Genomic DNA, 25,225 nt, shown 5'->3' with positions numbered 1-25,225 from the left:
ACACAACAAAGTAAGCGTACAAGTCTGATTTCTTTTTATGAATTAGAATTTCAAGAAGAAACATCAAAAAGAAACATAAAAATTTTATCTGATTAATTTTCTATATTATAGGTTCAAGATAGATGACAGTGACCTTAAAAATAAAGGAGGCAAGCCTACTGTTAGAGATTCTAACGTTGGCCACACATTGCATGTCTGGCTCAATGGAGACTACCATGGTAAGATTGAGAAGCTACAACATTTAGATGTTATGTTTAGAGAACTGGAATAATTAATGAATTTGTTCAGGAAACAGACATGGTAGCCATGATGAGAAGAGCCCATGGTCATTGTCATGACTCTGCTTCTGTTACTTTCTCTGTGCTAAGCTTAGCGATGCATTTCCATGGCTGGCTCTCCTTCTTCATTACACTATACTATAAGTTGCCTCTCAAACAAGATAGGACGGGTTACTATGAATATGTTGGTTTCTGTCCATGAACTCTTGGTTCTGGAGTGCAGTTTTCCACACTCGGTAATCATCTACACATTACTTTTATCATCCTCAATCTTCTGGTGATCTGTCTCTATGGTTTCTCAGCAATGTTGACATCACAAAGAGGTTGGACTACTCATCTGCAATAGCCGTTCTCGGATTCTCACTCATCGTATCCATCCTAAGAACCTTTGATGTTCGGGTGGAGGCTGCAAGAGTCATGGTATCCGCTCCAGTACTAGCTTTAGTCACCACCCACTTACTGTACATTAACTTCTACAAACTTGATTATGGTATACAGAGAACTCTTTCCCCTATCTGAAACCAGTTCCATTTTTTTTCTCCACATTCTCTGTGAGTTCAATGTTGTTTACAGGTTGGAACATGATTGTGTGTGTGGCCATGGGAGTCGCTCAGCTTTTCCTATGGGCAAGATGGGCAGCTGTTTCAAGGCATCCTTCTAATTGGAAACTGTGGGTGGTTGTGATAGCTTCAGGTTTAGCTATGCTATTAGAGATATATGACTTCCCTTCGTATGGAGGCTACTTCGATGCTCACTCTATTTGGCACCTCACCACAGTTCCTCTAACCATTCTCTGAGCTTTATTAGAGACGATGATGAGTTCAGAACTTCCAGTCTTCTCAAGAAATCTAAGACAAAGGCGAAGTAAGTTTACTTACAGATGCAGAGGTTTCTTGAGCTTTTTCAATGTTTTTTATTTGATTTGGCCTTGCTTTTGGTCAATTGAGTCTTAAGACTGTTGTCAATCTTTTTGGAGTCTTAAGACTTTTATTAATATTATGAGAAAATCTTGTGATCTATATATGATTGTGTTAATATAATTTGATTTACATAAATTGTGTGAATTGTAGGGTTTAGTTTAGTTAAACAAAATTAGCTTTAATGACCATTCATACAAAATCTAAAGTATTTCAATAATTTCATGACACCATATTAACCATTGCGCAAAGTTACTTAAAACAATTGCAGCAAGGAACCACAAGTCAAAGCATTGGTCAGTTTATATACATTTACTCATGTTTGATACAATAATGTTCCATATTGAAAAAATATATTTTCGGAAGCGCGGGACTATGCTCCTAGATGCCTTTGGCGGGGTGGACGATCATTGGGTTAAATTAATAACTGGAAACCTAGAAGCTCTCCCGACGATGAAAAATAAAACGACCTAACGGTTGAGTTAGAAGCAGAGAAAACTAATGTTCCAAGCCCCACCAAATTTCAAACCTAAACAATTTAAACCCAGTTTATTTTCTTGAAACATAAAGCTATACCAATTTCTTTTTTGGTCTGCGATTGATTTTTTTTTAAAAAACCACAAAACCATTTTTATTAAAAAATCGCTAAAACTCTATACTAAATAGTTATATAACAATATAAATATATACATATCTTCACTTATTACTTTAATTTTACAAAAAAGACTACATTTGAGAAGTTTCACAATAAAATCCGTGTAAACTAAGAAAACTATTTTATTTACTGTACATATACATTTAAAAATTTAAAAATCAAAATTTAAACCCTTTTCCTTACACTATTTTAACTGTAACTTAACAACTACAAAAGTTCGGTTATCTTTGATCATTTTTACGCTAGAGGTCAATCAAATCTATACCAATATAAGATTAAAAAATAACAAAGAAATGAATACTATGGTCATTGTTAGATCTACCTAATCAACATGTATAACTTTCGATCCTCCATTCGTAGACAATTATAGACAACATGACAAAATTAACTTTATCAAAAAACAAACAATACAATTACATGCACAAAACTAGGGTGGGCATATCGGTTTAGTTTCGGATTCGGTTTGAGTTCGGTTAATTTGGGTTTTATAAAACTCAACCCAATTAAAAACAAAGTAGCTTTGGTTTGGGTTCGGTTTGGGTTTAGTTTGGTTCGGTTAAGTTCGGTTTGGTTTTGATTTAGTTTGGTTTTCTTTAAAAATCTATGAAACAAAAAACAAGCTCGATGACAAAACTCTTAACCACGTCAAAGGAAGAAATTCATAATAAGCAAAGAGCATACTATTTGTAATCTAATTAGCGTAACAAAGACTTGTAAGCATTCCAAAACCTACTAACTAAAAGACTATTTGCATAAACCTTTTTGTTTTTATTGATCCTATAATAACTGTTACATAATTTAGAGAATGAAAATTGGAGAAGATGAACGAAACGAGATAGCTACGATTTAGATGCTTATAGTTTTTAGGTTTTGTTTTCAGTACAATCTTTAGGTATTACGATTATTTGAATCATATTTGGATTTTTTTTAACATATATGGAAGTTAAGAAAAAATGGAAAACAAAACTTTAACTAAAATTTACAATATGTTTACATATATATATTTATATATTTATTTATAGATAAAAATATATTGGATTATTGGTTTGGTTCGGTTTGGTTCGGTTTGAATTCAAACCAAACCAAACCATTCGGGTTGAGTAAAACATGAACTAATTGGGTTATGTAAAGAGCACGGTTTGGTTTGGATCGGTTTAACTTCGGTTGGTTTGGTTTGGATTCAAACCAAACCGAACCAAACCAATAATCCCTAAGTTAGGAAAATGGGACAGAGAAAATATTAGAATCTATTAGAATATGTTATGTTTCCTAAACTGATATATACGGGTTATTGTATTTATCTCATTAGGTTTATGATCCTCCTACTTGTATATATACTCGACGTTATGGTCAGTGAATATTAAATTGATATTATTCATATCATATAACTTGTCATGGTATCAGATAAGCAATCTAAAATCCTAAATAATTTTCTTCTTTTTCAAGGCTCTCTGCTTTTTTACGTTCTCTGTTTTTTCTTCACAAAAACAGATTATTTCATATCATCTTCACATAAAGCATCTTGGCCTCTTATATCTCTTCTAAACCTTTGATATGGCACCTGACGTCGAAGAACCTAAGCGGAAGAGTATCTCTCCGTACAATCTAACCTCCAGAGACAATCCAGGAGATGTGATCTCTCACCCCCTTCTCAATGGGAACAACTACGAGGAATGGGCTATCAAGCTGTGAATGGCTATCAGTTCAAGTAAAAAGTTTGGTTTTCTTGATGGTACCATACCAAAGTCGGCTGCTGATTCTGATTATCTTGAGGATTGGACCGCCAACAATCATCTCCTTGTTGGTTGGATTAAGCAAACCATAAATCCCAAGCTTCGTTTAACTATCTCGACTCGATAAGTGGCTAAAGACCTATGGGACATCATCAAAAAAGCGTTTATCCATCAAGAGTGGAGCTCGTCTTGATTCTTGAACAACTCTTTAACTCTATTGCAACATGTAAACATAATGGGTCAACAGTGGATGAGTATTTTGGCAAATTAACTAAGCTATGGATAGTATCGCATAATGTCTAAACATAAAACGCTGCGAATGTGGAAGATGTACATGCGATCTCAACACATCACATGAAAAAGAGGCTGAGACATTGTGTGTTCATGACTTCTTACCAGGGCTTGATGACTCTGTTCATGGAGTTATTATGTCTCAAATCTGCGCGATCTCACCTTTACATGACCTTGACAGTGTCTATCAAACTGTCCTTCAGAACGAGACAATCCGAGTTGCAGTCAATTAGGAAGCTGCTGTTATGAGCTCCGCTTCACATGTGCAACTGTCTCGTTACCCTCCAAATACTCCTTCATACTCAAGAATGTATCAAGACAAAGTGGAATCAATGGTTTTAAGCTCGAACTGGGCCAGGAAACCGTGACTGGTCACGTCAGTGTACCATCTTTGGACGTAAGGGAAACGAGGAATCAGCATGCTTCAGGGTGGTAGGATATCCTGATTGGTATGATGATAAGACGCGTAACAAGAATGCTCCAATGGGCCGCGGTCGTGGCAATGCACCTCGCACGAACCCTACTCAAATTGTTAACGTCAATTCGGCGTCTGCTGGTTTCAACTTAGCAATTACTGACAATGAACGTCAAGTTATACTGATGAGCAATGGCAGCTCATAAAACGTGTTATCAACAGCACCCAGCCTACTGATCATTTAAGTGGTAAGGATGATGTTTCTTGGATTTTAGATATTGGAGCCACACACCATATAACAGGAAGATTCGATCTTCTTGAAGAGATTAAGGACATTGATCCAATCGGTTGTATTACCTGCTGGGTCGAGTGTTCTCTCTACAAAAACATGGCACTATTCGACTTACTTTACATTTATCTCTTATGAATGTTTATTTGACTCCTGGTTTTCATACAAACCTGATTCCTTTGGTCAGTTCGTCACCGATAACCCTCTGGTCGGTCAAGTAACGGATAAACTTCTGATTTTGCAGGACCGCACTTCGAGGATGCTGATTGGAGTGGGTTAACGAGAGAGAGAGAGACTGTACTGGTTTCGGGGAATTGAAGTTCCAATGGCTCTACATACAAACGTCTGGCGATGATCTTACTTTGTGGCATAGTCGCATGTACCATCCATCTCTGCGTACCAGCCTGGTCCCGGGTTTACGTAGCTTATCTAGTGATAGTGATATCTTATTTCAGAATTGTGATGTGTGTTTACGAGCGAAACAAACTCGACAGATTTTTTCAGAAAGTTCTAATAAAGTGAATGCAGTTTTTGATTTGATTCATTGTGACTTATGAGGGCTTTATCGTACTACTGCATTCTGTGGATCTCATTATTTTTTACTATTGTTGACGATTATTCACGTGCAGTTTGGTTATATCTCCTACCAGATAAAGCAAAAAATGCTCAGCATTTGCATGAATTCTTCTCCATGATCGAACGTCAATTTTCCATAAACGTTAAGACAATACGAAGTGATAATGAGTTACTTTCAAGAACATGGGATCATACATGAAACGTCATGTGTCCATACGCCTCAGCAGAATGGTCGTACTGAACGGAAGCACATACATATCCTTAACATAGCAAGAGCATTGCAATTTCAGGCTCATCTCCCTATTATATACTAGGGTGAGTGTATTCTTGCAGATGGTCATCTCATAAATAAAACTCCTTCTTCTCTACTGGATAATAAAACTATGTTTGAAATATTGTATGGAACGACTCCTTCGTACAAACACTTGCGCATTTTTGGATGTCTAGCGTTTGCGCACAACCTTGATCACAAAGGTGATAAGTTCAGTTCTCACAGTCATCGATGTGTGTTCTTAGACTACCCATACGGAAAGAAGGGTTGGAGATTATACGACTTAGAACGCAAGGTAGTATTTACGTCAAGAGATGTGGTCTTTCGGGAGAAAATATTCCCATTTCAGACGAGTACTACGTATCCTCTGATCTCGTCTCTTGTTCTGCCTCATGTAGACAATGATGCTGGTTCCGAGGTGGAGTTTGAGCATCCTGCGCCTGCTCCAGACATACCTATTACTACTGGAAATACATAAAATGTACAAGTTTCAGAAAAATACTTGGCAGAGGTCATCGAGTTAAGAAACCTTCAACTCTCTAAAAGCTTATGTTGCTAATACAGTACACATCTCTTCTCCCTCTCTCGTTTCACCCTCGTCATCTCCACAGAATCTCTCAGGTCCAGTTTATCCTATCTTTGATTACTTATCATGAGCTAATATTTCGGGAAAACACCAAAATTTTCTGATGGCTTAAATAGCTCAAGCTGAACCGAGACATTCAATGAAGCTAGAAAGATAAGGTCTGGCGCGATGCACCAGGAATTGAAATTTGAACTTTAGAAGATCAGCACACTTGGGATCTTGAGTTCTTACCACCGAGAAAGAAAGCTTTGGGTAGTAAATGGGTGTTTACGATAAAATTTTAAGCTGATGGAACCATTGAAAGATATAAAGCCAGACTGGTGGTCTTAGGGAATCACCAAACAGAAGGATTGGATTATACTGAAACCTTCTGACCGGTAGCTAAAATGACTACGGTTCGATTGTTCTTGGATTTTGCAGCTAAAATGAATCATGAAGTGCATCAGATGGATGTACATAATGCTTTCCTCCATGGCGATTTGGATGAGGAAGTATATATGAAGTTACCTCAAGTTTTTGGCTCTCCTAATGAAGCAAGAGTATGTCATTTATGAAAATCACTTTATGGGCTCAAACAATCGCCTTGATGTTGGTTTTCTAAACTCGCTGACGCTCTACGTACATATGGATTTTCTCAGACGAAGTCAGACTATTCTCTGTTTGTTTACTCGAAGAAAGGAGCATCGTTATGGGTTCTGGTGTATGTGGATGACTTAATCATATCTGGAAACTCTCCATCGAAAATCCAAGAGTTCAAAGACTACTTGTCAACTTGTTTTCACATGAAGGATCTAGGGGTTCTAAAAAATTCTTGGACTAGAAGTCTCCAGGAGTCCCAAAGGTATATATCTGTGTCAACGGAAGTGTGCCATTGATATTGTTTCAGAGGTGGGTCTCCTCGGGTGTAATCCGGGTGGATCACCCATTAATCAGAACCATCGGTTGAGTCTTGCTTTTGGTCCTCTACTTGCGGATCCAGAGAGTTACCAACGTCTGGTAGAACGTCTCATCTATCTTGCTGCAACAAGACCTGATCTTACTTATGCAATACATATCTTGTCCCAGTTTATGCGTTGTCCTCTTCAAGAACACTGGCTTGCAGCTTTAAAAGTTGTTCGATATCTAAAAGGAACCATGGCTCAAGGTATACTCTTGAAACTGAACCATCTCTTCATTTTACTGGCTGGTGTGACTCGGATTGGGCTGCGTGTCCCCTGACAAGGCGATCACTTACTGGATGGATCATACAACTTGGTTCTTCTCCTATCTCATGGCAAACTAGGAAGCAAGACACTGTCTCATGTTCATCAGCGGAGGTTGAATATCGAGCTATGCATGAGGTTAGACGCGAACTGAAGTGGGTAAGAGCGTTACTACTCGAGATATGATTTGATCATAAATGGCTGATGACGATACAAAGTGATAGCAAGCCTGCGATTCATATCAGTTTGAATCATGTTTTTCATGAGCGTACGAAACATATTGAAGTCGATTGTCACTCAGTTCGTGATGAGAATCTTAAAGGAGTGATCGAGCCATACCATGTGTCTACAAAGGATCAAATGGCTGACATTTTAACGAAGGCATTAGGAAGAAAGGAATTTGAGAATTTCATATTCAAGTTGGGCATTTTAAATTTTCATGCTCCAACTTGAGGGGGGTATTGGAATATGTTATGTTTCCTAAACCGATATATACGGGTTATTGTATTTCCTTATCTCATTACATTTAGGATCCTCCTACTTGTATATATACTTGACCTTAGGGGTGTCAAAATGAGTTATAACTCATGAGATAGCTTATCTCAGCTCAATTTTTCAAGAGCACGAGTTCTATTTTTCATGCTCATTTAATAAATGAGTTTAATGAGCGACTTAAATTAGATCACAAGTTATATGAACAATCTTTAGTGAACATGTTATTTTTATACTTAAAATTATATATATATTGGAAGCTTCTATTTTTCTTATGTAAAAAAAAGATAATTTCTATATTAATCACATTTATCTTCTAAAATTAAAATTTAATAAAACCAAAAAAAAATTAGATATATATAGAAAATGTAAAAGAAATTTTTATATGCTCATTATCTCATAATATCTTTAAATTTATATGTAAAACAAAATATTCTTAAGAGATAATTTAGGAATTTAATATATTTTTTTTACATTTAAATTTTATAAAACATAGATAAATAGTATAGAAATCATACTTTTAATATTATAAAACTTAATAAACCTTAGTTTAATATTTATTTTATGATAATTATTTTTTTATTAGATTGTGAGTTAACTCGTTTAACTCATGATCTAGATGATCTAAGTTCGAGTTTACATATTGAAGCTCATATAATAAATGAGTTGAGTTAGCTCATGAAAGATCTGAGCTCACTATGAACTGAGCTGAAGCTAGCTCATTTTGACATCCCTACTCGACCTTATGGTAGCTAGCTAACTCATTTTGACATCCCTACTCGACCTTATGGTCCGTGAATATTAAGCTGATATTATTCAGATCATAACTTGTCAGAAAACTAAGTGCTGCTTGGAGGAGAACTCCAACAAAAAAGATGGAGATACTATCTTCGTATATGATTAGTTCCCTTTATTTTTTATTTAAAATTTAATCATTAATTAGATTATATTAAAATTATTAATAGTAAATCAGTTAGATATCCAATTTTTAGTAACAAAGAACGTGATTATTGGGGGTTCTTAGGGTGGAGTTCTTAGCGGAATATAAAAATTCCGTCCTAAAAACCCTCTAATAATCATACTCTAAGAACATCATTATCCCAAGTTTTTATCGAGTCTCTTAGCATAGTTAAGATTAAAAAGAAAAAGAAAAATAGCTATTAAAACAAGAGGTGGTTATTATTTCTCCTGAATAGGAGAAGTTTCTTAATTTGGTGCAGCCACCGAAACCAAAACGTTGAAGTCGCCGATACGATTTTCATGGCTACTACACGACTCAGATGCCTCCACGCGTCGACGTCCTCCTCCGCCGTTTCCACCGGATTCCGTTCGCCGGCGATACACCAGCTCTCTTTCAGTCGCGCACATTTGCTTTCCTTCCGATCGGCGACTGTGAACATGTGCGTGAGACGGTCCCGCTTCCCAGTTACTCGGAGAACCGCTTCTCCGACGAGATGTTACGCTCTCACCATCCTAGACTACCTCGAACAGAGAGGGATCCCCGTAAACGCGACGACTTTCTCCGCGCTTTTAACCGCCTGTGTTCGCCGGAAGTCGCTCGTTCACGGCAAGCAGGTCCACGTTCACATACAGATAACGGGTTAGAGAAAATCTAGTTCCTTGGGACGAAGCTTGTTCATATGTACACTGCTTGCGGTTCAATTGAGGATGCGCAGAAGGTGTTCGACGAAAGTTCTAGCTCGAATGTTTATTCTTGGAACGCGCTGCTTAGAGGGACGGTGATATCTGGGAAGAGGAGGTATAAGGATGTTGTTTCTACGTTTGCGGAGATGAGAGAGCAAGGGGTTGATTTGAATGTTTATAGTTTGTCTAACGTGTTTAAGAGCTTTGCTGGCGCGTCTGCTTTGAGGCAAGGGTTGAAGACGCATGCTCTTGCGGTTAAGAACGGTTTGTTTAGTAGTGAGTTTCTCAAGACTTCGGTTGTTGATATGTACTTTAAATGTGGTCAAGTAGGGCTTGCGCGTAGAGTGTTTGATGAGATTAAAGAGAAGGATATAGTTTCTTGGGGGGCGATGATTGCTGGATTGGCTCACAACAAAAGGCAGTGGGAAGCATTGGGGTTGTTTAGGATGATGATAAGTCAAGGAGGGATTTATCCAAACTCTGTTATAATTACAATGTTTATGGTTTCTGGTGCACTATTTTTCCTTGATTTTGTTAATTTCTGATAGTCTCTGCTGAAAAGCATCATGGCTATGGTCCTAGTGGCAGCCAGCTTGAACATATCTTTTTTAAAGATATTCCTCACAACGCTTCTCTGTGTGACTTGGTTGCTATTGTCTAGCAGGGTGGTCGGATGACACTTGGAGGATTGCTAGCTTTGGGCTACAATGTTGTAGTGAGTTATAAGCTAGCTTCAACTGCTAATATGAAGTTGTAGCTTCTTATGTTTGTTTCTGAGTTTTAGATAGATTAAAATGGAAGTTAGTGTAAATAAAATTGTGCCCTTTAGAAGTTTTTTTCATACTGAGAGGCTGTCTCATAGGAAAGCTACAACTATTGGTTATATCTCTCTGTGTTTGTGGTTTTAAGTTTGGTTCTGTCTCTTCATATTGAGAGGCTGTCCCATATATAGGAAACGTTACAATGATCCATTGTATGTGTCTCTGTGTTTGTGGTTACTCTCTCTCATCTCTAAGTTTAGTATTGTTGTTGTGTTGTTCTATATATATATATATATATATGTGTTTATTTAGCTTGGTCATTTTATAGACAAAGTCATTCACTCATCAAACAAGTTTTTTCTTCTCTCATTCTCACAATCATGCACAAGTTCTATTTAATCACAAAACAATTTTCATTCTTCTTACAAAGTCATCAAACAAATTCTTTGTTTTTATTTTTTATGTTTTTATTTTAAAATCAATGTTTAAAATGTTATCTCGTAATATGTTTAAAAAAAAAATTAAGTTTAATAATAAAATCAAAAAAATTTGGTGTTTAATTAAATTTCTTTTTTTAAGAACTCTTAAATAAGATACTTACAATGGAGCACGTAAATTTTCGGGTTTTTTATTTCAGTCTCCTAATTCATTTTTACAATTAAAAAGTATTAAAAAAAAATAAGAGACCCTAAAAAGGATCTATAGGATAATGGTGTTCTATGGAAGTACTGGCTATTAAATTAAGGTATTATAGTGGCTCTCTGACATAAATGATGTGACTGAATGTCACTTCTGTAGTAAAAATGTAAGATGAAAAATGTTTTACTCTTGGTTATTCTACAAAACTACCAATCAAGTGAATTTTTTTTTTTTTTTCAAGTGAAAATATTTATTCATGCTTTTCTTCTAATTACTATTTAAATAGAGTAAAACATAGATACATATTTACTCTCTCCTATCTAAGAGTAAACATATTTACTCTATTTACTTTCCTCCATTTTCCACCTATTTGTATTTCTCTCATTACTCTAAAAATAACCGATCACTCGTTAATTTACTCCACTTGTTTAGGGAGCTACCAACCGCAAAAGCTGCGTTTGCGGGTGGTAGCGGGAAAACCAGTCGCCCCCTAGTAGAGAAACAAAAGAAAAAGGAAGAGGCTACGGTCGAAAAATGGTATGTCCACATATTGGATTTCACTAACTGATTCCCTACCGTTTTCAGCCCCAATTTTTCGGGTATGAACTTTCTCCAAAAGTAATCCAAATTTCATGAAAGAAATTATTATAATATAGTTATGGTGGACCGCATATTTAAACGTTCAGTTTATGAAGACAAATTTAGCATATATATATTATATAATAAAACCGAAGTTACAACTTTGATTCATGTGTGATATTTCTAAAAATAGATCTAATGAACCTATTCGTAGAAAGTCATGTTACATTTAATCTCTAATTTTATAATTTAAATTTGGGTCTGCCAGAAATTTTTATTGGGTCATCAATACTTGGATTTAAACAATAGATGATTCATTGGATTTATAGATAGTATAAATTAAATAGATATAATTTAGTGTTGTAATACGATACATCCATGTGTTAATTATTTAAATATTTGTCGATGTTAACTTTTAAAATTATAAAAAAAAAATTTAAATAACAAAAATCATATTATCTAACAATGATTAATCTTTACTACCTTAAACCAATGAAAACAAATTTTAAACTATATAGTTTATTTTAAAAATTAAACAAAAACTAAATGTTTAATTATTTACTAATTAATATAAATCTATGAAACGAAAAGTTTAATTTTTTAAAAACTTTCTAAATTTCTGAAATGTTACAATATTTTAGAATATGACAATAAAACAATATTTTACTAATCTTTATATATATAGTTATGATTTTAATAATGAAATAATAATCCAAAAATATATATATAGAAGAAGATACAAATATATGTGAAAGTTTGAAACAATCTATTCAATGAAAAAATATACCGTAAACTTATTATGTTTTAAAAATTGATAGACACATATATATTATAATATATACCGATTTGGAATTGAAAACAAAATTTTTATATAAAATAAATGGAAAAAAAAACCATGCGGTTGCGCGTATCGAGATCTAGTCTTATATTTTAAAACAGAAGTCAAAACCTTGATTCATGTGTGATTTTTTTAAAAATGGACTTAATAGACCTATTCATAGAAAGTCATGTTACATTTAAATTTTAGGGCTACTAGAATTTTTTATTGGGCTATCTATAAATAAATTTAAACAATAGATGATCCACTAGATTTATAGATAGTATAAATTAAATAGATATAATTTAATGTTGTAATACTATACCTCCATATATTAAATATTTAAATATTTGTTGATGTTAACCTTTAAAATTATAAAGAATTTTCTTAAAAAAACAAAAATCATATTATCTAATAATGATTAATTTGTATTACATTAAACCAGTGAAAACAAATTTTAAACTATATAGTTTATTTTGAAAATTAAACAAAAAACTAAATGTTAATTTATTTACTCGATAAATATATATATATATATATAGTTACGATTTTAATAATGAAAGAATAATCTAAAAATATATATATAGAAGAAGATACAAATACATGTGAAAGTTTGAAACAATCTATTCAATAAAAAAATATACCTTAAAATTTATTATGTTTTAAAAATTGATAGACACATATATATTATAATATATACCAATTTAGAATTGAAAAAAAATGTTTATATAAAAATAAATGAAAACAAAAATCTGCGCGGTTGCGCGGGTCGAGATCTAGTCTTATATATTAAAAGAGAAGTCACAACTTTGATTCATGCGTGATTTTTTAAAAAATGGACCTAATGGACCTATTCCTAAAAGGTCATGTTACATTTAATCTCTATTCTTATCATTTAAATTTTGGACCTAATAGAAATTTTTATTGGGCTATCAATAATTGGATTTAAAGAATAGAAGATCCATTTGATTTATAGATAGTATAAATTAAATAGATATAATTTAATGTTGTAATACTATACCTCCATATATTAAATATTTAAATATTTGTTGATGTTAACCTTTAAAATTATAAAGAATTTTCTTAAAAAAACAAAAATCATATTATCTAATAATGATTAATTTGTATTACATTAAACCAGTGAAAACAAATTTTAAACTATATAGTTTATTTTAAAAATTAAACAAAAATTAAATGTTTAATTATTTACTTGATAATATAAATCTATGAAGCGAAAAGTTAAATTTTATAAAAACTTTCTAAATTTGTAAAATGTTACAATATCTTTGAGTATTACAGTAAAACAATATTTTACTAATCTTTATATATATAGTTACGATTTTAATAATGAAATAATAATCCGCAAATATATATATAGAAGAAGATTTAAATACATGTGAAAGTTTGAAGCAATCTATTCAATGAAAAAAACCGTAAACTTATTATGTTTTAAAAATTGATAGACACATATATTATAATATATACCAATTTAGAATTGAAAGCAAAATATTTATATAAAAATAAATGAAAAAAAAATTTTGCGCGGTTGCGCGGATCAAGATCTAGTATTCTATTAAAATAGAAGTCATGAATTATTTCATGTGTGACTTTTTTATTTGCACCATCCTTTATAAATTTTATTAAATGTAGTTTATTAAAACTAATAACACATAGAATTTTTGAACTATATTAATTATAATATCTTTTGATATCTTTTCATTTTAAATTTAAAAATATATTTTAAAAAATCTAACAAATCTGTTTGAATTTTTTTAACAAGATCTTAATATTCAAAAATCATATGTAAATATTTTTACTAATTTCATAATTAATTTTGAAATATTATTATACATTAAAATATTCAGTTATCATTTACAAAATAAAAATAAAAATTCTATCCTATTTTTTATCTATTATATAATTATAATCAATCGTATTAAAACAAATTATTATATTGAGCTAAATATGGTACAATTATTTTAAATTAATAAATTTATATATAATTAATTTTAATAATTATAAATATTTATGTTCAAAAATATAATATGTTGGTAAGATGGGTTAACATTAGCAAACTAAATAATACATGTATAAAAATTAATATATATTCTATTAAAATAGTTGGTAAGATGGGTTAACATTAGCAAACTAAATAATAAATGTTTAAAAATTAACAAATATTCTATTAAAATAGAAGTCATGACTTATTTCATGTGTAACTTTTTAATTTGGACCATCCTTTATAAATTTTATTAAATGTACTTTATTAAAAATAATAACACATAGATTGTTCGAACTATTTTAATTATAATATCTTTTCATTTTAAATATAAAAATATATATTTTAAAAATCTAATAAATCTGTTTGAAATTTTTTAACAAGATCTTAATTTTCAAAAATTATATGTAAATACAGGGGACATATGGCCCAGCTTCCCCCCTTTTCACTATTTTCATAATTAATTAGAAATATCATTATATATTAAAATATTCAGTTTCATTTATACAATAAATAAAATTATATCCTATTTTTTATCAATTATATATTTATAACCAATGGTATTAGAATAAATTATTATATGATAAAATTATTTTAAATTAATAAATTTATATATAATTTATTTTAATAATTATAAATATTTATGTTCAAAAATATAATACGTTGGTAAGACGGGTTAACATTAGAAAATTATATAATACATGTATAAAAAATAACATGTATTTCATTAATGCTAATAATATAAAATATTTATAACTACTTTAACCATGATAATTTTCATTTTAAATATGTATATATATATATATATATATATTTAAAGTTTATTCAAACAAATCTGTTGATAAATATTTTAACACTATTTTAATTTTCAAAAAGTCTATGTAAATATTCTCACTACTTTGTAATTAGCAATGAACTATTATTATGCATTAATATATATTCAATTATCGTTTATAAAATGAAAATTTTATCCTATTTTTATCTATTTTATAATCATAATCAATCAGGTTAAAATAAAATTATAATATTGAGCTAAAAATATAAATTTATATCAAATTGATAAATTTATAAATTTTACTTTCATAAATATAAAATATTCATTTTAAAAAATAAGATGATGACAGAACGACTTAACATTAGCAAACTATATAATACGTGTATATAATTAATATTTTTTATTTAATAATATATTACCTAAAATGAATAAAAATAAAAAATATTGCTAAAAGGAAATCTAACTTTGAAAGGCATGTCAGAATTTAGCATAAATTAAATATAAAATAATTTACAAATATGTTGTTTCGTGCATATATTAATTTTTTAATAACTAAATGTAAATACAATAAGATAAATATATAATAAGAATCAACAAATACATATGAAGAATTTAAAAAATTCATTAACAACAACATATAAACTATAAAATTATTAAATTATTGTATCTGAAATAGTTATATAAACGTTTAAATATATGATTAAATTCTTAAAAAGAAATAGTTATATAAACGTTTAAATATATGATTAAATTCTTAAAAATATATACTATTAATGATCTAAAATAAATTATTACGAATATAAAACTGAAAACAAACATTTGCATGCAGTTGCGCGGTCGAGATCTATTGTGGATTAAAATTAGGTACCAAGTTTCCATGAACAAATTTAGTTTGTGGATGGATCTAGTTATGTTTTTTTTTTTATTATGTGGATAAATGCGTTAAAACTAAGACAACACATGTGTTCAGTTTAGCTGGACAACTTCAGCTTATGCTGTCAACAAAATTAAAAATTAGTAAGCTTTTTGTAAATCGTGAGCTGTTATTTCGAGTTTGGATAAACAAGTTTAATGCATCACTAAATTTTTAATTCATGTTTTAAGGGCACGGGATTATTTTTTGGTTGACAAAACTATTAATTTATTTGTGACTATTCTGTTTGTCCAACCCGTTTTGTATTTGATAAACATTTAATCCGCAAAAAAATATTTATAAAAATATTTACTAACTGGTTTTTAAGAAAATTGACTATATTTAAATTTGAAATATTAAATTAAATAAAATAATTAGGATTTTCTGAAAATTATAGTCTTATAAACACATATATTTAGGAAATTTATGTCATATCGTCTAAAAATAATTATTTCTATGAATTGGTTCAATATTGCATATTTAGATATCTACTAAACTATAGACCCAGTGAATATTATAACATATGTTATGAGCTCATTAAAGTAAAGGTTTTATATAGTATATGACCAATTTTATTTAACAGAACCGTTGGTCAATGTGATAATGATTCGAAATACCTCACATAAATGATAAAACCATAAAAGCATAAATAAATTCTTCTAAATATTAAGATTTGTTTAATAGAACCGTAGTACTTTAATAGATGTGAATAATTTACAATAATTAATATTGCTAAGTGCTGATCATAAATATAGGAATAATAAGAACGGCGATCAAGCATATACCAAAAACATAATTAATATTGCTAAGTGCTAACCATAAATATAGGAATGATAAGAACGCGATCAAGCATATACCAAAAACACAAATCACAATGGTGGACATGCTTGTAAGTGGTGCTATGAGTTCTCTTTCTGTTTTGTTATATGTTGATTTAGTACTCCTGATTGGGTTAACTGAATTGGTGGGTACATCTAATTAACTTGTTGTAGTTATTGTTGTCAAAAGGAAAAAAATAATAATTATCAAAGCAAATCAAAGAAAAAATCTTGGGATAGGTCATGCTTTAATAGTATAGATAAGAAAGGGATGTATGTAATTTAAAATCTTACAAAAGAGAATTTAAATCCTAATGAATGTTTATCTTTTAATAAAAGGGATGTTTTAATAAAAGGGATGTGTCATTTTCCACTTAACATAAGAAGTGTGTTGTGATATGTTTCCTTCTCTTATTTCATGTTTCCTTCTTTTCAAAAGCTTCCTTCTTTCATGTATATATTTTTTTCATCTCAATTCATTTAATTGTTAATGTTCTTTTGTCGATATTTATTGTTAAATAGTTTCAGTTATAGATGATTTCTTTTAAAAAAGTTACTATGTCATTTCGGTAGTTTGTGTAATCCAGATGGCATCACAGTATTTTAGTCAGTTGTCGATAGTTGGAAAGGAAGTTTCATCCAACAGATTTTGTATATGGTGTTTTGGGTAGTGATTTTATATTATATTATTAAGTTTTATTTTTAAAATAACTGTCTTCCATATTTTTTTAAAGATTACTATGTCTCATTTTAATTTTAGTTGCACTATTCCTAAATACTCATACAAAATCTGTAAAATAGAAACTTCAAGCACGTATATTAGATTTGTATATCAATAATATTCAATAAAAATAATATATGTGTGCACATATCATCTTTAGTTTATGTTCTGATATACTGTTATTTATTATTTTGAAAAACAATAATAATTGTTAACAAATAATTTAATTGTAATTAATTTTTACCCCCACTATAAATTTGGTCCAGCTTTGTATGTCTCTTCCATATGATTCACCAACCCCAAAACTCAAAACGCAAAATTTAAAACACCTCTAACATGAAGACAACAAAGATGCTAAAACGCATGTTTAGCTTCTTCATCTTCTTACTGTTCTCCTTTGTCACAAAAAACATGGCATATCTACTCTCTACAAACTCTCGTTGGATCATCGACGAAAAAGGAGAAAGAACGAAGCTGGCGTGTGTGAACTGGCCAGCGCATTTACAGCCTGCAGTGGCGGAAGGGCTTAGTAAGCAGCCGGTTGATGCCGTGGCCCAAAAGATAGTGGCAATGGGTTTCAATTGTGTTAGGTTAACTTGGCCACTTGACTTGGCTACAAATGTGACATTGGCTACTAATGTTACTGTGAGGGATTCTTTTCAAAGTCTTGGTCTTAACACTGACATTTCTGGTTTCGAAACTAATAACCCTTCCATGATTGATCTTCCACTCATTGAAGCTTACCAGGTATAATATATAACTTCTCAGATTTCTTGGATAAAAAATAACACATCTAGGGCTTCAATAGTATTGTTTTATATATTTTCTAAATTATAAAAGAACTCGCATATATAAATGAATGAAAGTTTTATGCCAACAATTAGTAGTTTAATAACAGTTCAAAAAATTACTAGTAGTTAAATAATAGTTCCCAAATACCAGCCGCTACAAATTTTGTAGTTTTCACTTTTTAACTCATATTTTCTCATCAAATTACATAAATGGATGCATGATAGCTAATTGAATGTACGTGGACCTTAAAACGTTTTTTAAACTAACTGGCTTCCTTTCGAGAAAAACAAAACTCTTTTTTTTTGGCAGAGTGTGGTGACGACGTTGGGAAAGTACAACGTGATGGTGATATTAGACAACCACTTGACCAAACCAGGGTGGTGCTGCGGCAACGACGACGGCAACGGTTTCTTTGGAGACATATTCTTTGACCCTGCCACATGGATCTCCGGTCTGACCTACATGGCCACTTCCTTCAAAGATACATCCAATGTCGTTGGTATGAGCCTCAGAAACGAACTTAGAGGACCTAAACAAAACGTCGACGATTGGTTCAAGTACGTGTATACGGAGCCAAAATTCTTATTCACAAGGGGTCACTTTATAAAAATAATAATTTAACAATACTATAATAATACTAAATTATTTATCTTATAAACATTATTTGTTTTTTTGAGAATTAATCTTATAAACATTATTAATAAGAATATTATAACTAAAAATAATATCAGTTCAGTTTGTTATAAATCTCATGAATTATAATTTTTAACTAAATTTTTTATGTTGTGAGTAAATATATGAATATTTTATATTATATGTCAACATATGTTTATATTTATTTTTAATATTAGTGAGTGATCAATAGGATTATATTTGTTTTGATTCTTCAAAACTTTTATTTATCTAAAAATATATTATAGTATATATACAGTAAAAAGTGAGAAATAATCAAAATGATTAAAAAATATAATAAATGGTAGGAAAATGCAGTAAATAAACGTTAAAATATCATTTAAAAGAGAAATAAAATAAAATAAAAAGGGGTCAATAGGAAAGGTTTGATCTAAAAAGAGGTCAACCTATATAGAAATTTGGCCAAATTATCCCACAATTACTTAACTTTCATGAACAAAAATTAATTTGCAAAAATTACAGGGATCAAGAAAAAAACAAAAAAAAAAAGTTGACCCTAAACATAGCTCTGCCACTGAGTGTATTTCGAATATATATATTTGTATATTCCCACTTGGATTTCTTAATTTTTTTAATATTGCAATTGTAATATAAAGTTACATAAAAACAAAATATATCTGCTATATTTTTCGAAAAAAAAGGGAATGTCAAATGAGATATAATTAAAAATAGCTCTAATTTTGCCTCATTCCAAATGCATGTAGGTACATGCAACAAGGAGCCGAAGCAGTTCACGAAGCAAACCCTTACGCACTTGTAATCCTTTCTGGCTTTAGCTACGACACAGACCTCTCTTTTGTCCAATCGATACATGTAAACCTTACTTTCTCCGGTAAACTCGTCTTTGAGCTCCATCGATACTCTTTCACCAACGCTGATATATGGAGTTCTAAAAACCCTAACGACGCATGCGGCGAGATTCTAAAAATCATCGACGACGGAGGCGGTTTCATCCTCCGGGACTTCCCGGTGTTTCTTAGTGAGTTTGGAATCGATTTGAGAGGCGGAAACGTTAACGATAATCGGTATATGGGATGTATATTAGGTTGGGCGGCGGAAAATGACATTGATTGGTCGATTTGGGGACTTCAAGGAAGCTATTATATAAGAGAAGGTGTGGTAGGAATGACCGAGTACTACGGTGTCTTGGATTCAGATTGGATAAGTGTTCGAAACAACAGTTTCATGCAAAGATTGTCTCTGATTCAATCCACGCTTCAAGGTAAATAATTTTCATGATTTAGTTTGAAATTTTCGAGTTGTCTATTTCATGATAGTACAGAGTCAATCTTTAGTTAGTTAGAACAAGTTAAAATTATATCGAAAAATGACATTTCGCCATTTTAATTATTAGTAATTTTAAAATTTATTAAAATAATATATTGTTGATATCTAAGGTTTCAAAAACATTTTTAAATTCTGGTTTTAGTATTCATAATTTAATTACATTTCATGACATACAAAGATTTGTTAAATTCAATATATGTATTTATTTGAAGTAGTAGCTTCAATAATTACCTTTTGTTATGTTGTTGTCCCTACACAATTTAATATCTTTATAATTTGGTCAACTAACTTGGTTTACCAGGACCGGATCCTCAACCCGAAGTTAGCAATCTTATTTTCCACCCGTTAACCGGACTTTGCATGCTACAATCTTCCTTAGATCCAACCAAGGTCAATCTCGGTCGATGCAATCAATCTCAACCATGGGACTACACTACTGAAAACACTTTGAAACTTAAAAACATACCTCTCTGCTTGGCGAACACCGGACCGAACGCACCGGTTAAGCTCAGTGAGACGAGTTGCTCGATCCCTAGTTTGTCGCAATGGCAACCCATCTCAGCCTCGAATATGCTCTTAGCTGCAAAGTCAACCAATAACTCGCTTTGTCTTGACGTAGATGGAGACAATAACCTCGTGGCTACCAACTGCAAGTGTGTGAACGGCGAAGACAGCTCGTGTGACCCGATGAGCCAGTGGTTTAAGATCGTTAAAGTCAATAAAGCAAATGAGGATGTATAACTGATCATTAACAATTGATCAAGTAACTCATGAAGTTTGTTTACATGTTATTTTCCGTTGAAGTTTCTAATAAAGACTATTATATTTCGTTATAATGAGTGATTGTTGTTTCTTTTACCAATTTGATCAACATGATAAAATTTGAATATTTTTGATTGTCATCTTAGCACCATAGCATGGTATTAGGTTCGAAAAAAAATCTTAAGGCATAATCCCCAAACAAACAACCAATTTATCCTACAAAATATGAAACTTCAAAGAATCATCACTCTCTTTATTAAAAGAAGAATAATCAATCATAGGCATAGGCGCATAGCTAGACTTTAGACAAAGCTTAATAAGAAAAACATTAAAACAAAAAGACACAATCAATTATAAACTAATCACATGACCATTCCACTTATTACAAAACTGATACTAATAAACTGGAAGTTGTCTGAACTACAACATATATATACATGTTGGCTGTAAAAGGAGGTTAAATGAAAGAGAGGGACCAATGGAAAGATTCTTCTTCATCTCTGTTTTTCTTCTATTTCCTCTGTTCTTCATCATGAACATCACTTTCGCCTTCCCTCTCTCCACGGACTCACGCTGGATCGTCGACGACGGCAACAAAGGACGGCGAGTGAAGCTCACGTGCGTCAACTGGCCGTCGCATCTTGAAACTGCGGTGGCGGAAGGTTTAAGCAAGCAGCCTTTGGATTCGATCGGGGCCAAGATCGTCTCAATGGGGTTCAATTGCGTTAGATTGACTTGGCCTCTCTACTTAGCCACCGATGAATCGTTCTCTGGAATTATGACTGTGAGGCAATCTCTTCGCAAGCTTGGTCTTCTTGAAGCTCTCTCTGGTTTTCAAGCTAATAATCCATACATTCTTGATCTCCCTCTCATCAAAGCTTTTCAGGTAATAACTAGTAAATCAATTTTTCTCAGGAAAGTTTTTTGACCCTTTTATACAGAATACATTTTCAGAAAGGGTTGACTTTTTATCCTTCTTGATCCAAGAATAGTATGGAGGTTAGAGATAAGAATAGTACTTTTTCTTTGAGTCTTCTTGTCTTGCAAGAAAGATCTTTGTTTGAAAACTATCTCTGAGTTTCAAGATTTTAATGTCTGCTTAGTCTTCTCTTCAACATAATAATCAGTTAGAGTTTTGTTGTTGTTCTGAAACAGGAGGTGGTTTCTTCCCTTGGAAAGAACAGATTATTGGTGATCTTAGACAATCACATAAGCCAACCTGGTTGGTGTTGCAATGACAATGATGGAAACGGTTTTTTCGGCGATAGATATTTAAACCCTCAGCTTTGGATCAGAGGACTAAAGAACATGGCAACAATGTTTGCTAATGTTTCAAACGTGGTTGGTATGAGTCTAAGGAATGAGCTTAGAGGTCCAAAACAGAACATCAAAGACTGGTACAAGTACATGAGAGAAGGCGCTGAAGCAGTCCACTCTGTGAATCCGAACATTCTTGTCATTGTCTCCGGTTTAAACTACGAGACTGACTTATCTTTTCTCCGAGACAAACCGTTTGAAGTAACCTTCAGGAGGAAACTAGTGTTTGAGATCCATTGGTATGGGTTTTGGAGTTCTTGGGAAGGAGATAACTTGAACAAGATTTGCGGGAGAGAAACCGAAAACATCATGAAAATGTCAGGGTTTCTACTGGAGAAAGGGTTTCCATTGTTTGTGAGCGAGTTTGGGATTGATCAAAGAGGAAACAACGTGAATGACAATAGGTTTCTGAGTTGTTTTATGGCTTTAGCAGCGGATCTTGATCTAGATTGGGCGCTATGGACTCTTGCAGGAAGCTATTACATAAGAGAGAAAACTATTGGTTATGATGAAACCTATGGAGTTTTGGATTGGAGTTGGTCAAGTATAAGAAACTCAACAATTCTGCAGATGATTTCTGCTATACAGTCTCCTTTTAGAGGTACACAACTAGAACTTGTAGCTCTTATACATTTACATTTTTGACATTTTCCCTGAGTTAAAAATACAATTAGATATTATATTACACCCATACAAAACTAAGTTGATCTTGAAAATTTTGTTATAAATTATATATGTGAAACCTGATTATTTATATATATAACCCGATTATTTATATATATATTATTTTCATATGTGTTAAGAGTTGTATATTTGTTTATTTAAAAGTTGTAGAAAATAATGGCTAGTTGCTACATGTGATCTTGATTATATTTATTACACTAGACACTAGTTATAAAAAATATAAGTTAAATATTATGTTACATGTGTTTCAAAAAGAAAAGTGTTTCAAAAAAAGATATCATGTTACATATATAAAACTAAGTTTAGTTTAGAAACTTTGTTGCACTCATGTTTTTTGTTGTCATTAATAAAACAAGTTTGCAATATTCAGGACCAGGTCTAATGGAAACACACCCCAAGAAAATAATATTCCATCCTTCAACTGGACTTTGCATCGTGAGGAAGTCACTGTTTCAACTTAAGCTAGGTTCTTGCGATCGATCAGAAAGCTTTAGACTTTCTTCTCAACGAGTTTTGTCACTAGCAGAAGAAAAAATATTGTGCTTAAAAGCTTATGAGAAAGGAAAGTCCGTGAAGCTGCGTCTGTATTTCTCAGAATCTTATTGTTCACGATGGAAACTTTTGTCCGAGTCAAAGATGCAGCTCTCGTCCATAAAAAAGAATGGAGAATCAGTTTGTCTGGATGTGGATTCGGATAGTAACAACATTGTGACGAAAAGCTGCAAATGTTTAGAAGGAGATGCGAGTTGCGATCCAAAAAGCCAGTGGTTTAAGGTTGTTACTAGCATGAGAAGTCGGTTTAGAGCAAACCCGTTTCCTCGAGTCAGTCCACACTCGAAGACATTTCTTCAGGAACCTTTATCAGTCTTTTAAAGTATTCAAGGAAAAGTTCAAATAGCTTTTAACAAGACTGTACGCACGTACCTACCATAGGGCTGAAATGTGCACATTTTGAAGACAAGGATGAGCAGAGATGCGATCTATCAGCAATCACAATACCGAGTTTTTTTAATAAGACAATTCTGTGTAATTGTTCCTCTCTGGTTATTGTTTCTTTTTTGAATTTTCAAAAACATAAAATATTGGATTTGAACGTATTTATTTTATGTTTCTTAAAGATATGTGAACACAATGCAAGTTTTTTCCCTAATTATGATATGTACATTTTGCTTGCAATTCTTGATTTGTATAACATTTGATCTCTATCACATTGTAACCGACCTTATTTGACCAATTTGGGCCTTAAAATTAATAACTTAGGCCTATAAATGGGCATTGAATAATCAGGCCATTTTGAGTCTCATTGGTAACCTTGGGAGAATGAGATTAGGTAGTGAAAAATGGAATATACCAGAAGACAGGTAACACTGTGAACATTGAAGAGATAAACACAGAGCTGTTTAATTCTGGCCAAATTGATCTTTGCTACGGAAACTTGAACATCTCTCACTTTTATAATCTAAGAGAGTTCACCATTCTGAAGCAAATCCCATCCCCAAAACTATTAATTTAAAATTTTTAATTTAAGATTCGAAATTTCTCAACGCGATGAATCGATGGCTAACCGGTAAAAAAAAGCCATCGGAATCGAGGTTTGTTAATTCGAACGGATCCGAATATCACATCCCTATCGATCGAATTGAAGATTTTGAATGTACGCTTCCGGTGACACGCCCTTCAGGGAAACTGAATCCCAACACGAAGAGCGCAACGCCTTTCGAAAGCAAGCGAGTGATTCTCAATGACCACAAAAAAAAAACAAAAAAAATTATTGAAAACAGATTAAGATATGAGAGAGGAAGAAGATAGAATGCCGACGGCTTGGCTTGACTGGGACTTGAATGATTAGGGTTTATAGAGGATCTTGCTCTCTTATAGCGAGAGAGAGATTAGGGTAATGTCATTAATGGGCCTCATGATTATAGGCCCATATTGTTACAGGATTATAATCAATTTCGATCTTTCTTGTGGGCCGCCTTTATTATAATTTGTTCCATAAAGGGAAAATTCCTTAAAAATACGCGGACCGAATTTCTTTTGCTACTTTAATACACGAATTTTTTAGGCTCCCCATTTAATACACAGACTAAATTGCATTACCCAAAAAATACATCAACTTTTGAATTTCGGAAGTTTCACACCTCGATTCTAACAGCGTTAACTCTGTTTAACAGAGAATCAAGACGACGTTAATTTTTTAATTAGACACGTGATTGAACCGTTAAATCCTCGGGTTCCTTCATCAAAAGCCCCAAATTGAAAAAAGAACAAACCCTAATTTCATTCAACTCTTTATTTCCCAGAAATCCCTCAAATCGA

The 25,225-nt window shown here is 32.0% G+C and overlaps 3 protein-coding genes and 1 pseudogene across 3 annotated transcripts; all 4 read left to right on the top strand.

Annotated features, from left to right (window-relative positions):
• Positions 1–297: 297 nt before the first annotated feature.
• LOC106303117 lies at positions 298–1,146 on the top strand (annotated as a pseudogene).
• A 7,763-nt stretch (positions 1,147–8,909) lies between these two features.
• Positions 8,910–10,365, top strand: LOC106304043 (pentatricopeptide repeat-containing protein At1g71460, chloroplastic-like). The gene is made up of 2 exons (XM_013740425.1): positions 8,910–9,625; positions 10,014–10,365. The coding sequence occupies exons 1-2, from the start codon at positions 9,346–9,348 to the stop codon at positions 10,073–10,075; spliced, it is 342 nt and encodes a 113-aa protein (XP_013595879.1). The 5' UTR covers positions 8,910–9,345; the 3' UTR covers positions 10,076–10,365.
• A 7,331-nt stretch (positions 10,366–17,696) lies between these two features.
• LOC106304844 lies at positions 17,697–20,955 on the top strand. The gene is made up of 4 exons (XM_013741230.1): positions 17,697–18,118; positions 18,473–18,720; positions 19,561–20,078; positions 20,445–20,955. Exons 1-4 carry the CDS (start codon positions 17,708–17,710, stop codon positions 20,882–20,884), a joined length of 1,617 nt encoding a protein of 538 aa, XP_013596684.1. The 5' UTR covers positions 17,697–17,707; the 3' UTR covers positions 20,885–20,955.
• A 363-nt stretch (positions 20,956–21,318) lies between these two features.
• On the top strand, positions 21,319–24,731 carry LOC106301606. Its single transcript, XM_013738053.1, has 3 exons — positions 21,319–21,791; positions 22,061–22,823; positions 23,277–24,731. Exons 1-3 carry the CDS (start codon positions 21,384–21,386, stop codon positions 23,777–23,779), a joined length of 1,674 nt encoding a protein of 557 aa, XP_013593507.1. The 5' UTR covers positions 21,319–21,383; the 3' UTR covers positions 23,780–24,731.
• Positions 24,732–25,225: the final 494 nt, after the last annotated feature.

The sequence above is a fragment of the Brassica oleracea genome, chromosome C7 (genome assembly GCF_000695525.1).
Source record: "Brassica oleracea var. oleracea cultivar TO1000 chromosome C7, BOL, whole genome shotgun sequence".
NCBI lineage: Eukaryota > Viridiplantae > Streptophyta > Magnoliopsida > Brassicales > Brassicaceae > Brassica > Brassica oleracea.
The sequence above is the reverse complement of the archived record's forward strand: the minus strand, read 5'-3'. Positions and strand labels throughout refer to the sequence as shown.